This window comes from Sciurus vulgaris, assembly GCF_902686455.1.
Source record: "Sciurus vulgaris genome assembly, chromosome: 1".
Taxonomy (NCBI): domain Eukaryota; kingdom Metazoa; phylum Chordata; class Mammalia; order Rodentia; family Sciuridae; genus Sciurus; species Sciurus vulgaris.
The window spans coordinates 86,230,495-86,244,221 of record NC_136461.1 but is presented as its reverse complement, the minus strand read 5'-3'; the positions used below and the strand labels follow the sequence as shown (position 1 = coordinate 86,244,221).

General features: G+C 39.2%; 1 protein-coding gene across 2 annotated transcripts in view; it reads right to left on the bottom strand.

Annotated features, from left to right (window-relative positions):
• The window catches only part of SNX7 (sorting nexin 7), an 87,759-nt gene extending 75,569 nt beyond the window's left edge, over positions 1–12,190 (bottom strand). Inside the window, exon 1 of one of the 2 annotated variants that reach the window (XM_079117703.1) lies at positions 11,953–12,190. In XM_079117703.1, the coding sequence (XP_078973829.1) occupies positions 11,953–12,132 (180 nt within the window). In that variant the 5' untranslated portion in view covers positions 12,133–12,190. The remainder of the gene's footprint in view (positions 1–11,952) is intronic. The other variant, XM_079117702.1, reaches the window with a different exon arrangement.
• Positions 12,191–13,727: the final 1,537 nt, after the last annotated feature.

Below are 13,727 nucleotides of genomic sequence, written 5' to 3'. Positions count from 1 at the left end.
TCTTTCCTTCTTTCTTTCTTTCTTCTTTTTTATACTTAGACACACATGCACAAGTGTACACACACATACACACATATTCAGAAATCAATGTTTTTATTCACTTCAATAAAGATTACTACACATATAAGCAAAGATAAAGAACAACTAAAACCTTAGGGCTGAAAGTGAGAGTCCCTCACTAAGTATGTACACAAACACACTGATGTACTCACACATGTGCCTCAGCAGTTGGTCACACTGCTGCCAGTCAAAGATCCTTAAAGCCATAAATGTTGAGTCTACCAAGGAAAAGGTAGAACCTTCCTTAAAGCAAGCCTGGGGTACTGGATACACACAGGAAATGTAAAATCAGCCAACAGTGGATTCAGAAATGACAGAATGGAGCAGAATAAGCCAGGAAAAATATTCTAACCAGAACTGCTGAAGAGCTTGAAGGTGTGTGCTGTAGACAGACAACACAACAGACTCGACTCAGGAGTGTGCCTAGAAAAAGTTCCTAAGGGGCAAAGTCAGTCATCTGTGCACTTAATAGATGTGGCTAAAACTGATCCTGGCCTGCATTAAACTAAAAGTAGTCCCTTCAACCAAAAGGTGGCTTTTATAGACATTCCCCAGGAAAAGGTTGAACTGCGTTGATATCTATCTCCAGTAACAAATGTACTAGGAATTCCTGAAGAGTCTTAATATGTACTTATACATTTTACATATATATCTAAAAAACCAGTTGGTGATTAAAACAGATGCATCAAATACTCTTATACCCTAGTAATTCTAAATTGACAAGCAGAAAATACAGGCAATGACTCATTCAAGAAGGAATTACATACATACATTTAAGAAGCAATTACCAGAATTTTGGTGTTACTCTCAAAAATGGAAAAACACACTCTAATTACTTCAATAAAAAGTAAGAGTTCTCCTAAATTTTATCCCAATGGAGTCTTCTCTGACTACCTGAAAGGCTTTTGTATATTTTCTGTATGTATCTAAGAAGCTGTAATATATATATAGCTCCATTGAGACTACCAATATAGTACCACAATGTCTTGACTTAAACAAATACAAGCCCTTGATTTGACTTAAACAAATACAAGCCCTTGATTTGACTTAAACAAATACAAAGATAGAAACAAATATATTTTTGTGTTCCTCTGAAGATCTCACTACAAATTCAAAGTGGGAGCTTACCTAAATCAAAACCATTGATCTTACTCAACATATACGTGAATACTCAGTTCCCTAAGCAATTGTGCCTTAGCAACAGTAAACATGTACATTATTTTATTTAATCTTTGAACAACCCAATGAAAGTAAGTATGATTGTATCATCCATATTTTACAGTTAAATAAACTTGTGATTTAGGGATGCTAATAATTTTTTACAAAATCACGAATCTTTTAATTTATAGAGTTACAACTAGACCATCACCACCACTCATAAACACACATACAAAGCACCTGAAATAGTAATTTTGCTTCCTTTAGCAAATGTTCCCTGAAGATCAGTCATGTCAAAGGCCCTGGGCAGGGGACAAAACAGTAGCCAAGTATGGCAGAGGTCCTGTTTTTGTGAAGCTTATACTTTGAGTTGGGAGGGAAGAAGAGTTACAGTTTTTATATGAGGTGTCTCCCAAAGCTTCTGTGTTAATGCAGGAGGTGAGAGGATTAGATTATGAGAGAGAACTTTATCAGTGGATTAATTTTCTTAATGGGTTAAGAATTTGAATGGATTACTGAGTAGAAACTATAGGCAGATGAGGCATGGCTGGAGGAAGTGGGTCACTAGGGTGTGCCTTAGGGATTATATATTTTGATCCCTGGCTCCTCCAGCTTTCTCTCTGCTTCCTAGCTACCATGAGGTGAGCAGCTTTCCTCCACCAAGCCCTTCTGCCATGATGCTTTGCCTCATCTCAGGCCCAGAGTGATGGAGTCAGCTGACCATGAACTGAGATCTCAGAAACTGTGAGCCAAAATGAACTTTTCCTCTTCTAAGTTGTTCATGTCAGGTATTACACTCACAGGGATGAAAAACTGACAAAAAGAAGGTATAGACAGTAAACAAGTCAACACCTCAATAAACAAGATAATTCCAGATAAAAATGTAAGACTAGAGATTAAGTGTTGATACACAAGGGGGTAAGTTCCAGAGAGCCCTTACTGGGGCAAAGGGTTAAGACTGGGAGCAGGAAGAATGCTGTTGGTAGCTCCATTCAGGGCGGCTTTAAGGAGGTAATGTGAGAAACAGCCAGCTATGTAAAACACTGAGGGAAGAGAAACCCAGTCCAAGTCCAGCAAGCCCTATGGCAGAAAAGGACTGAAATGCTCAAGGAAAGAAAAAAAGACCCAGGGCTCCAACATGGGCTTTGATGAGGGAATAACCAACAAAGCTTAATTGTCACACTTACTGTGTCAGAATTTCAAGTATTCATGTCTTTATCTGGTAGGTATTTCAAGGAGTGAGGGAAGAACTCCATGATGAATGTTGCACCTGAACATCCAAAAGAAGATATTTCTTTCATGCCCAGCCAGAACTTGCTCAGCATCTGTATGGTCTTATTCAGACTATTTATGAGCATTAGCCTATTAGAGGTTATTAATCATAACTAACACAATTCCACTTATCCAATTACGCTTGGATAATCTCTTACCTAATGGAAAATTTCCTTTTTTATGTTTAACACTCTATTAAAAATGTGCTTTTCTTTATTCAAAAAGCTCTAACAAGCCATTTGCCTATAACTTTGTCTCAAAACCATTGCTGGAGGTAGCAAGATTGTTCTTCTTTTGAGAGAATTACACCTGCTGGCTAATTGCCAGGCAATTTTCAGTGCTTCCCAAGGGAATGAAAATAGTCCCCGACTCCAATAGGTTTGGCCAGTGACTTGCTCTAGAGAATGCATGCATCCGGTAGGAGATGTGAGAGCCACTGCCTGTTTCCACCAGCAAGTGCATTCTTTTCCCTCTGCCATAGAAATGGTGAACTAGTTAGGGGTCACTGCTTAGTCTGGCTCCTGAAATGTAGATGACTAAGGGGAACAGACTTAAAGTCCAAACAGAATTATGGTTCTAAAAGGCATACAACCAAGAAGTCAATCTTTATTGAAGGTAAGCCACCAGATCTTCAGGTGTTATACTGCTGGATAATTTAGTCGAAGCTGATGAAGATACTATTCAATGTTTAAACAAATTAAAAAGATTTCTCAGATATAGTAGAATAGAACAAATTCAGGATTTTTTTCTTCCAATTTTCAAAATTCATATGACAATAATTTAACATGTATGTCACACATAGTAAGGTTTTCATTTGACTCTAAACAGGCTTGTTATCCTTCATATTTCATTTTTAACAAAGCTACTTCTCATTTTTAAACAAGAACTCTTGGGCTAGGGACATAGTTCAGTGGCAGAGTAACTGCCTTGCATGTGCAAGGCCCTGGGTTCAATCCCCAATATAGCAATTTAAAAAAAATAAGAATTCTTCCTTCTTATATAAAAAAATTAAAAATTATAATAAAAATTACAATAAAAATGAACCTCAAAAATGTAATGCTAACCAAAAGAAAGCAGACATAAAGGTCACATATTGAATAATTCTATTTATATGAAATGATGTGAGGAAGAAAATCTATGCAGATGGGTGGAAAAGAGTAGAATAATGGGTATCTATGGTGGGGTAGAAAACAGTGATTAACTGTAAAGGGCAATGATGGATCTTACTAGGGAGATGAGAATGTTTTAAAACAGGCTTACAATGATGACCATATAACTTGATTACTTACTTAAATCATTCACCCAAATAGGTGGATTTTAAGTTATATAAAATATACCTCCACAAAGCTGTCTTCAAAAAGAAATAAACAGAAAACATGCCATAAAAAACACTTCTCAAGTAAAATAATAATTATAATAAAATTATCTGTTTTAAGTTTTAAAAGAACTGGCTTCATCTTCTAAGTGGGTTTTATGATTTTTTATGTCAATATTTGCTAGTGATATTTACTGCCCTCTTTGTCAATGCTATAGGTAACTGTTCTGAAGTATGATTGATTATATATATATATATATTATATATAGAATATATAAATAAACCCAGAGTTAATCAAACATTCTATTTAAAAATAAATAAAACTTTTTAATCACATAATTCTTCACTTATCTATAAGAAAAACCTTAAAAATATATACTTAAGATGGTTAACTGTGAATATTTAACTTTTAGTTTTATATCTTCTTTGGAAAGTGTGGAATACAAATAAATAAGCACAGGAATGAAATTGATTTTAACACTGTAACTTCATTAACTATCAAATGTGTTTCTTTTACTAGCTGTTTATAAAACTATAGAAGGCTATTAGAGTTGTGCTTGGACCCTCAAGGTTATGTATAAATATGAAACTCAATTTTTAAAGCTCATAGGATAAAATATTACATATAGAGTATATTAAATTTAAATCTGGAGTCTTTTGACATCATTCCAAAATATTCATAATAATTTCCTCCATGGCCCCTAACAAATATAAAAAACAAATAAAACACTGTTGTTTCTACAAGAAAGCACTGTAGTTGCCTTTCCTATAGGTTCCCTGTTCCTTTCTGCACCTCCATTTCCAGCCTTTTGATCTAGTCCATGAGCTGCCTAATACCAATTCACTCCTTTCCTGCCAAAGTTGGTTTCCATGGCTTGGTCCTGAGTCAGATGCTGTTAGCTTAAAGTAATTTATTGTTCTAAGTAAAAAATATTCCTGAATGATTTTCCTGGGCTTTACATGATTTGTGTTTGTTTCTTCTCATATATATAAGCAGGAGATCTTCTTCAGAGTAGAGGCTCCAAATAGCTCTGCACCATCTAGCAATAACATACTCACCACTTAAGAATTTAATTCTGTTCAGTATAGTATCCTGATAGGAAAGACATATACAATACAAACTGCATTTTCTGAGATCATTGACAAATTACCATAACAATTAGGTCTATAAATCTAAAAAAAAAAGCCAGAGGCCGTGTCATTCAATAATGTAAATACATAATAAATATGCAATCTAAATATCCCATAATTATGTAATGTCCCCACTTTCCTACCTTCAAGGAGTTTAGTCTGTTGGAACTAGACAATCATGGTTTTACTAAAGAAAAATAAATATTGACTTAAAAGGCAAAATGTATTATGATATTCAAAACATTATTGTGGAGAGCACAGAATAGAAAGAAATTAATTCTGTCTGTGGAGGAAAGAAGGTTTTCAGGGAAGAGGTAGTTTTATACTGGGCCATAAATAACAGAAAAGACTTTGCTTTGTTGACCCAGCAATAATTACAAACATAGACAAATACGGAGTAAACTCATGCAGTGGCAAACAAACCACACCAGATCAGAACTTCTGGACCAGCACTTGGCAAATTGTAAGGTGAAAATAAACCGCCCACCAGGGAATCCTGCTCTGATTTACTGTGTCTGGAGTGGGTTCTGACACTGCATTCTAACCAGCTCCTAAGTAGTAACATCATAGAGTCATGGGACACTAAGCAGTGAGGCTCTAGAAGAGGGAAAAAGAGTAGTGAGGGAGAAGACAGAAGAGCCAGGGTGGCGTCTGATCACCAAGAGCTTTGAAGAGGAATCTAAGCAGAGATCTAAGAGCACATGGGATAGACCAGAGGCAGGAGATCAGGAGACTGAAGTCCATGAGGCGATACGAATGGTGCTCAGAGGTGACCATCTATGTGCTCTGACTACAGCTATAGCATATAAAGGCGGCACCAATTCCAGAGATATCAAGAAGGTAAAACTGATGGAACATTCAGATATGTGGGCAGACATGGAGAGTGAGTGAGTGAAACATTAAGCATTTCATCCTTGACACTTAAGGAATTATGACATCATTAGCAGAAAATTAAAAGGAAAAGACAACAGGATTGGGATGGGAAATATTAAGAATTGGGAAATGGTGGAATAAGTTCAGTTTGGGAATTAAGTTGAAAGGATAAGTAGGGTCATCTAATTAAGATTTTCCACTGCTCTTACAGTTAAATTTAGTAAGTTGAAATTCCATTGTAACTACCTCTTAATTATGGAAAAGGACAGTTCAACTGTCACATCATCTTCTCCTCTGGGACAATTAGTCATTCAGCTTTTTAATACATTTTTAGTGACATAATTCATGACTGTACAAGGTAATCTTCTTCATTTTGGAAATTTCAATTAGAAAACTTCTCTTAAAATTGACTTGAAATGTCTCCATATACTTTTTACCCAGTTCAGGTCAGTGGTAGAGTTCCTGCCTAGCATGCACAAGACCACAGGTTCCATCCCCAGCACTCAGAAAAAAGAAAAAAAAATTTTGACCCGGTGGTCCTAGTTTTCCCCTTTGGCCCTTCAAAAACTACAAACATTTAAAGTCCACCTCAATTACAATGATTCTTCATAAAGAGTTGTTAAAATAATTAATACAAGTCTTTTCCAAGCTGAACCACTTTGGTTCTTCCCCTGACTTCTTCCCAGGCCATGGTACCAAAACATACCATCACATAAATCCCTGTATTTTTCTTCATGGATAGGAAATGTGTAATAAAAGTGTTACTCCTTCTTTTGGCAATGGAGGGCAATGCTAATGGATTCGAGATACACCCAGATAACATCTCAGGTTCCATCTGAACACAGTGTTCCAAAGAATCAATAACAAAGCACTGGCATCTCCAGATGAGTTCTTTCTTTGCTATTTCTGACACAGACTATCAACTCCCTTTAAAAAAGAGGGTCCAATGGATCTTTAGAAGTAGCATGGACAGGTCAGATTACAATACAATTATTATACCATGTGACCTTGAAAATAGTAGCATTTGTTTAGATTCAATATCATGTATTTGTACATCTTCATTTTTCATGTACTAAAAACCACAAGGAATATTTAAACATAATATGATCCTATGAAGCGTCTCCTCAAACTTATTCTGAATTTCCATATGTTTTAATTTTATCATTGATTACATATGCTAATTCAGAGAGAAAACATGAGGATTTTTTATCTTTTCTCTATTTCACATAGGAAGGAACATAAGAGTACTTAATATTAAGAGAGCTATGATCCCAGTGAGTGGAATTTCCACAGGAGGTGTAATATAAATGGTCTTAGCTCAGGCCTGTTTTGTTTTAATCAAAATGATAAAAGCCACTGAGCCAGAATCAAGATGTAAATTTCAGGAAAAGGGGAACACATCTTGTAAGTCATTCAATCCTCATATTTACTGTTTATTCTCATTTTACAAATGAAAAATATGAGGCATTCATATGGAATAACTTGCCCAAAAAACAAAGTTACCAAGCAATAGAACCAGGATTTCAAATATTGACAATGTAGCTACAGAATCTCTGCTAACCACTAAGCTTATAACTTTGTTGTATTTTTATTTATAACAACTAACTGATTTCTTCAGAAGTTAACATTTATCCCAATTAAATTTCAGTCTTCCCCTCAACCCACTATTCTTACTGATCAAAAGATTTGGGAGGCTGGTTAAGTCATACAGACTACTAGCTATTGCTATATAGTTACTATTGCTATGCTGCAAACCATCCCAAAACTTAGTGGTAGAGAACAACTTCAGTGTTTTATATTTTATTACAGTTCCTGGTTTTCTGAGTTGGGAATTCTGATAGCACACAGCAGAAACGGCTTGGTTTTTCTCCACCATATGTGAGGCCTACACTGTGAAGATTTGATGGCTGAGGTACCTAGATGCTGGGGACTGAAATCATAGACATCTTCCAGACTTCAACTTAATGACAGATAAGGCCTGGGACTTTGAATGGAGCTGCTGGTGGAGCATTTACAGATGATCTCAAAGTAATTTCACAGCATGAAGGCCTTTGGTTGCATTTCTCCTATGGCAGCTTCAGAATGCAGTGTCCTATTGAACAAAGTGGATTCTACATTTTCTTTAAGGATCTAGGCTTGGAGGTTGCACAGCATCATTTCCAACAATCCTTATAAATAGAAACAGTTAAAGCCCACTCCCTAACCTCTCAAAGGCCCTCCATCCCACCCGAGGTTCAAGGAGATCCTACCTCCTCTTTTTTTTTTTTTTTTGGTAAGTCAATTTTATTCAATATGTGAAAAAGCTTTTTCAAACACAGATTTTGGATGCTTTCAGACCTTGTCAAATACACAACCAGGATACATTCTTTTTTCTGCTTCTATTCATTTTCAGTAGCAATTGAATGGGATATAAATGTTGCACATAAATCCAACTACCTAACAGGATCATGAATCTCTTACATTTTAGCCAAGTTCTAAATTGCCCCCCAAACAGCAGATATTTCATACATGTTTCTAACAGAATCACTGAAGATTAGCCAGAATTTAACTCTAATCTATGTATGTCTTTTTTAAAATTATTTACTTTTTTATTTTTTACAGACTGTATTTTGATTCATTGTACACAAATGGGGTACATTATTTCGTTTCTATGGTTGTGCACAATGTAAATTCATACCATTCGTGTACTCATACACATACATAGGGTAATTATGTCTGCCTCATTCCAACATTTTTCATACCCCCCTCCATCTCATTTTCTTCTACATAATCTAAAGTTCCTCCATTCTTCTCTCACCCCCACCCTCCCACCCCCACTATATATCAGGGAAAACATTTGGGCTTTGGTTTTTTGGGATTGGCTTACTTCACATAGCATGATAATCTCCAATTCCATCCATTTATTTGCAAATGCCATAATATTATTCTTCTTTGTGGCTGAATAATATTCCATTGTGTATATATACTACAGTTTCTTTATCCATTCATCTGTTGAAGGGCATCTAGGTTGGTTCCACAATCTAGCTATTGTGAACTGAGCTGTTATAAACATTGATGTGGTTGCACTACTGCAGTATAGGAGGGAAGGAGGTTACATTTCAGAAAAGCATGTGGAATGGGAGATACCAGTGTGGTCTTCTTTACCCAAAGCTAGTCTTCACCCTTTGGTATCATGTCCTAAGCTAGTTATGCTTTGTTTTCACCTCAGCCCCCTCATCCAGGAGTCTGATCCCTGAGGAAGATGTATCCTTAGCAGCTCAATCAGTGCAGGGCACAGACAGGGGGAGAGAGGGAAGGAGGAGAAAAGCTCTGAGAACATGCTGCCTATTCACTCAAGGTTTCAATGCCACACTGCTGGCAGGAGCCATATCCCTCTGTAAGTACAGTTCCTGCAGAAGGGCCTCTTCTCTGTAGCTCCAGCTCCCGCTGAGTTCAAGCAACACTATTTGCATTCTTTGTCCCTTTAGGGCTAACGGTTTTTTGTTACTAAAAAATGCTAAGTGCCTCAATATCCCTTACTTGTTCCTTCAGTCTGGCCACAATTCTATAAGAAGGCATTAAAACTTCACTTAAATTTTCTCATTGGAGAGAATTCTGATTTTTATCAGAGTGATGACTGATAAACATATATCATAAAAATGAAACACTGAGAAATCAAATGTGAAAAATTAATCTGTAGATTTCTCATATCTTCTTCTGAAAACATGACAGAATTTTTGAAGAGCATAGTTATGTCCCTCCGACACTATGGTTTGGATTGCTATGGTCAGATATGGTGTGAGATTGCCCTCCAAGGGTTCACATGTCCACAGTGGTAGGTGGTAGATCATTACATGGTGGCTCCAGTGGGAGGTTCTTAGGACACTGGGGTACTAACCTCTGAAAGGATTAAGAGTTCTCATGGCACAATGAGTTAGTTCTTGCAAGAGGGCTGTTATTAAAGAGCAAACCTGGCCATTCCATAGCCAATCTGGTTTCCTGTCTGGCTATGGGATGGTTTCCTCTCATGTGCACTCTTGCCACTGCGATGCCCTCGCCCATGAGGTCTTTAGAGCTGGGCTGATGCCAGCACCATGCCCTTGAACTTCTAGAACTGTTAAAGTAATGGGAAAACTGAATGTCCCAATAATGATAACCTATCATTCTTTCAAATGTATCTTTTTCTATGAAAATATGAATTATTTTCAAAACTCTGCTCAAATAGTCTGTTATATTTCTAATTTACTAGAATAATCTTAAATTTTACATTACCCTTATAAAACATGTTAGCCTCTATTAAGCACCTCTTTCTTTTCAATGTATTTATTAAAAACACTAAATAGTTCACTTTAAAGCTTTGCTGGGGACTGGAATTAAGCCTCCTAATCTATTCCTTTTCCAAACCTAACCTGCCACATCCTATGCTAGGGATCAAACCCAGGGCCTCACACATGCTAGGCAAGTGCTCTACCACTGAGCTATATTCACAAACAATCTAAGGGAATTGGGAGACTACAGATGTGACTGTAGCCAATCTTAACATATTAAAGGGCAATGATAGCCTGCTTCATAAGTAATTAGGAGATACTATCCTAGGGTAGGTTAGATAATAGTAGATCTCTGCAGTGAAGTAGGCTAACAGGGGTAGTTGAAAGAGTAAGCCAAATGGAGACTTTCTTAAATTTGCTTGCCTAATTATAATTAATGGTTAATTTTTTTAACTTTATGAAATGTAACACAGTGGCTAATTTCAAATTTTTCCAAGTATAGATTCGTTTATACTTTAACCAATCTTATACCTTCACTTCAATCTACGTGGCCAGTTTCTCCAGAAGTGCTTGGTTCTTAACGCTCTCTAAGCACTTAATGCAGATACACAACTCTAACAAACAGCAGATCCAGGTGCACAGACCTGAAGCTCATGCAGTTTATAGGGATACCTTATTTTATTTATTTATTTTTGTACTGGGGATTGAATTGAATAAAAAGACAATATTAACCTTTTACAACTAAACAATTCCATTGTCTTGCAATTCAAAAAGAAAAGAGCACAAAACTGTGATTCTGTGTCTGAATATCTAGAATATAACTGGGCCTAGCACACCATTTAACACCAAGAAAAAACTGAATTTTGCAAATTCCTCTTTGGAGTCAGAGTATGCTGGTTCACTTTCTAACTACTGTTTACTCTCCCAGAATAAAGACAATGGTTAAGTAGGTTGGGTGCTTTAACGAACATCTCATGGTAACATGTAACTATTGCTTCCTAGTAATTAATACAAGGTTCTGATCTGAACTCAAGCCTTCTACTGGCAGCAACTTGAGAAACCAGAATGGCTTTCAATCGCTCTAAAAGAAAGTTCTTTTCTTTTCCAAAACCTTTAAGAAATATCAAGTACTAGTCTACACGCACCAAAAGTCTACTACTGACCCCCACAAGAATTTCCTCCAATTACATTACAAATTAGAAAAACCCTTTAGTCCTAAATTTCTTCCAGAGGGAAGAGGAATGGAAAAACGAAAGCTCCTGGCTGTGGGTTGGATGGCAGTAGCTGACTCTGAAATATTCTTAGCTCCGCAGCGGAGGAGCTTCCTGTTAGACACACGACCGTTTTCTCCCGTTGAGGGGATTTCCTCGCACCTATTCCCACTGGATTCGAGACTCGGTTTGGGTGTCACTCAACTCTCAAATCCACAACCATCAACAATGAATCACAAATAATGTCCCTAAACTCAAGTGATCTCCCTCCCCGAGTTCAGAGCTGGCCGCGCCCGAAAAGCAGCTGGCAGGAGCAGGGCCAGTTTCAGGCCACCCGCCTCCGAGGTTCAGACACTGGAGGAGATGTCAGTGGCAGAGAAAGATAAAAGGCGGGGGGCGGATCACAACTTTGTTCAGACTCCGTGAAGCCAAGGCCCTGCCCAGTGGAAGGTCAAAGTGCGGAGCAGGGAGCGGCAACGGTTCGGAACCCCGCCAGGGCACAGCCCAGAGTGCCGGGACAGCTGCCGCCGGGGTCCAGCGGCGTAGGGAGACCTCCCCGCCTCCAGCTCCAAGCCTCTGACCGGAGAGGGCAGGCGCGCTCCAGGCGGCCGCCGGATCAACGGTGGCAACTCCCAGAGTTGCTTTGGAACTTTCCCGGGACGCGCCGCCGCCGCCGCGCCCTCACCTTACTGAACACCTCCAGGTCGTCCTCGTCCTCGTCCAAATCGAGCACGTCGGCCTGCAGCAAGGTGGAGGATCCGCTGCTGCCTGCGAAGGGGGCGCCGCCCCCCGGGCTCTCCCCACCCGCGCCCCCGGACGGGAGTTGCGAGGAGCACGCCTGAGATGCCCGGTGCTCGCCCTCCATCCCGAGAGTGCGCGCCCGACGGGCCGCCGCCGCCTGCCCGGCTCCCCCGAGCGTGCCCATTGGCTCCCGCGCATCCTGCACCTCCCCGACCGGCCCCGCTCCAGCCCCTCGCCCGCTGCGCAGACGCGGAACTGCCGGGACAAGCGCCGAGCCGGGAAGGGCCGCCGCGGCCTGGGGCGCATCCCCACCTGGCCTGGGGCCGGCTGGAGGCGCGGGAGTGGGGCGCCCGGAACCCGGCAAGCGGGTGGGGGAAGGACCGCTGCCCGCTGGAGAAGGGGGACTCGAGAGTAGCGGCGGGCGCTGACGCAGCTCAGGGACCACTGAGGAAAGGTTTCTAAGGTGACCGGGTCTGGGAAGAAGCCTCGGAGGGAACCGTCGGCTTCGCGGGATCCTCAGCGGGCTGGAAGGCAGCCGACCCAGCCCGCCGAGAAACAAAAACCAATACTGTATTTCCTGCCCTTAATGGTTGCCTTTCTTGGTGTGATTTTTGAGTCCATCTTTACTAAGGCTGGTGCAAAAATAGAAGACGTGAAAACTTCCCCTGTTTTTGTCATTGATTTTTGACCCAGTAACAGGACTTTGTGGTTATTTCACTGTCAAACCAAGGAAGTTGAGATTTAAAAGCTATTTTCAGCCGCTTTCCAATGTATCTTTACTCCTGGAAGTCTTCCTGAAGTTAATGAGCAAGAATATTAGTGCCAAGGACAACTAGCAGAACTAGACAGAAATTATCTTCAGTCTTTGCGCTGCCAGTGCAAAGCAGTAATTATTTAGATACTTGTTCACTGCTTATTAGTTTTTAAAATTCCAAGAAATCATGGAAATTGAAAGCAAATTGGTATGACCTTCAGATTTTATTTTATTCCCCTAAGCCTGAAGTCTTTTTCTCTGTAGGCCCTGTTTAAATTTTTAAGTAAATCAAAGATATATGTAAGCATTTTGTATTTATAGAAAAATGGAAATAGGGAATATTTTTATGTCTGATTTTTGTTTCTGATGTTAGCCTCAATAATCCCCTCTTAACCAATCAAATATACCTTCCACTGATTTCAGTCAGATTAGTCACTGACAGGTAAGCTTTCTGAGTTTATGATTCCTGTACCCAAAATGCTATCCCCTGCTCATCTTTCAGGAATAGCTATAGTCTCATCTCTTTCGAGCTTTCCAAATGACAGTCTGTTCCAAATGTCTCCTTTAATTTTATTCCACTGTATAGATTGTATTTTTTTCATGTACAGTGTTTTACATTCCTTAGAAAACAATAACATTTTTAGAATAGAAATCATGATATGCCTACTCAGATGTACTCACTAGAAAAGTCTCTCTGCTAAAGTCCACAAGGAATATAAGACTTTAACTGTCCTTCTCTAAATTCATTGTGGTTAGTGAGGAAAATTCAACGTTTCCTAATTGCAATCTCTGAACCAGGAAATTCTTAATGATACTGTGACTCACCAGAATTGCCCAGGGAGCATAGAGAACAGGCTCAGAAAATAGGCAGAACAAACCAAGGCCACACAGCTTGGATCACAGCCAAAACCATGCACAGAACCACTCCTGAAAGACACTGTTGCCACCACTGTCTTACACAAAAT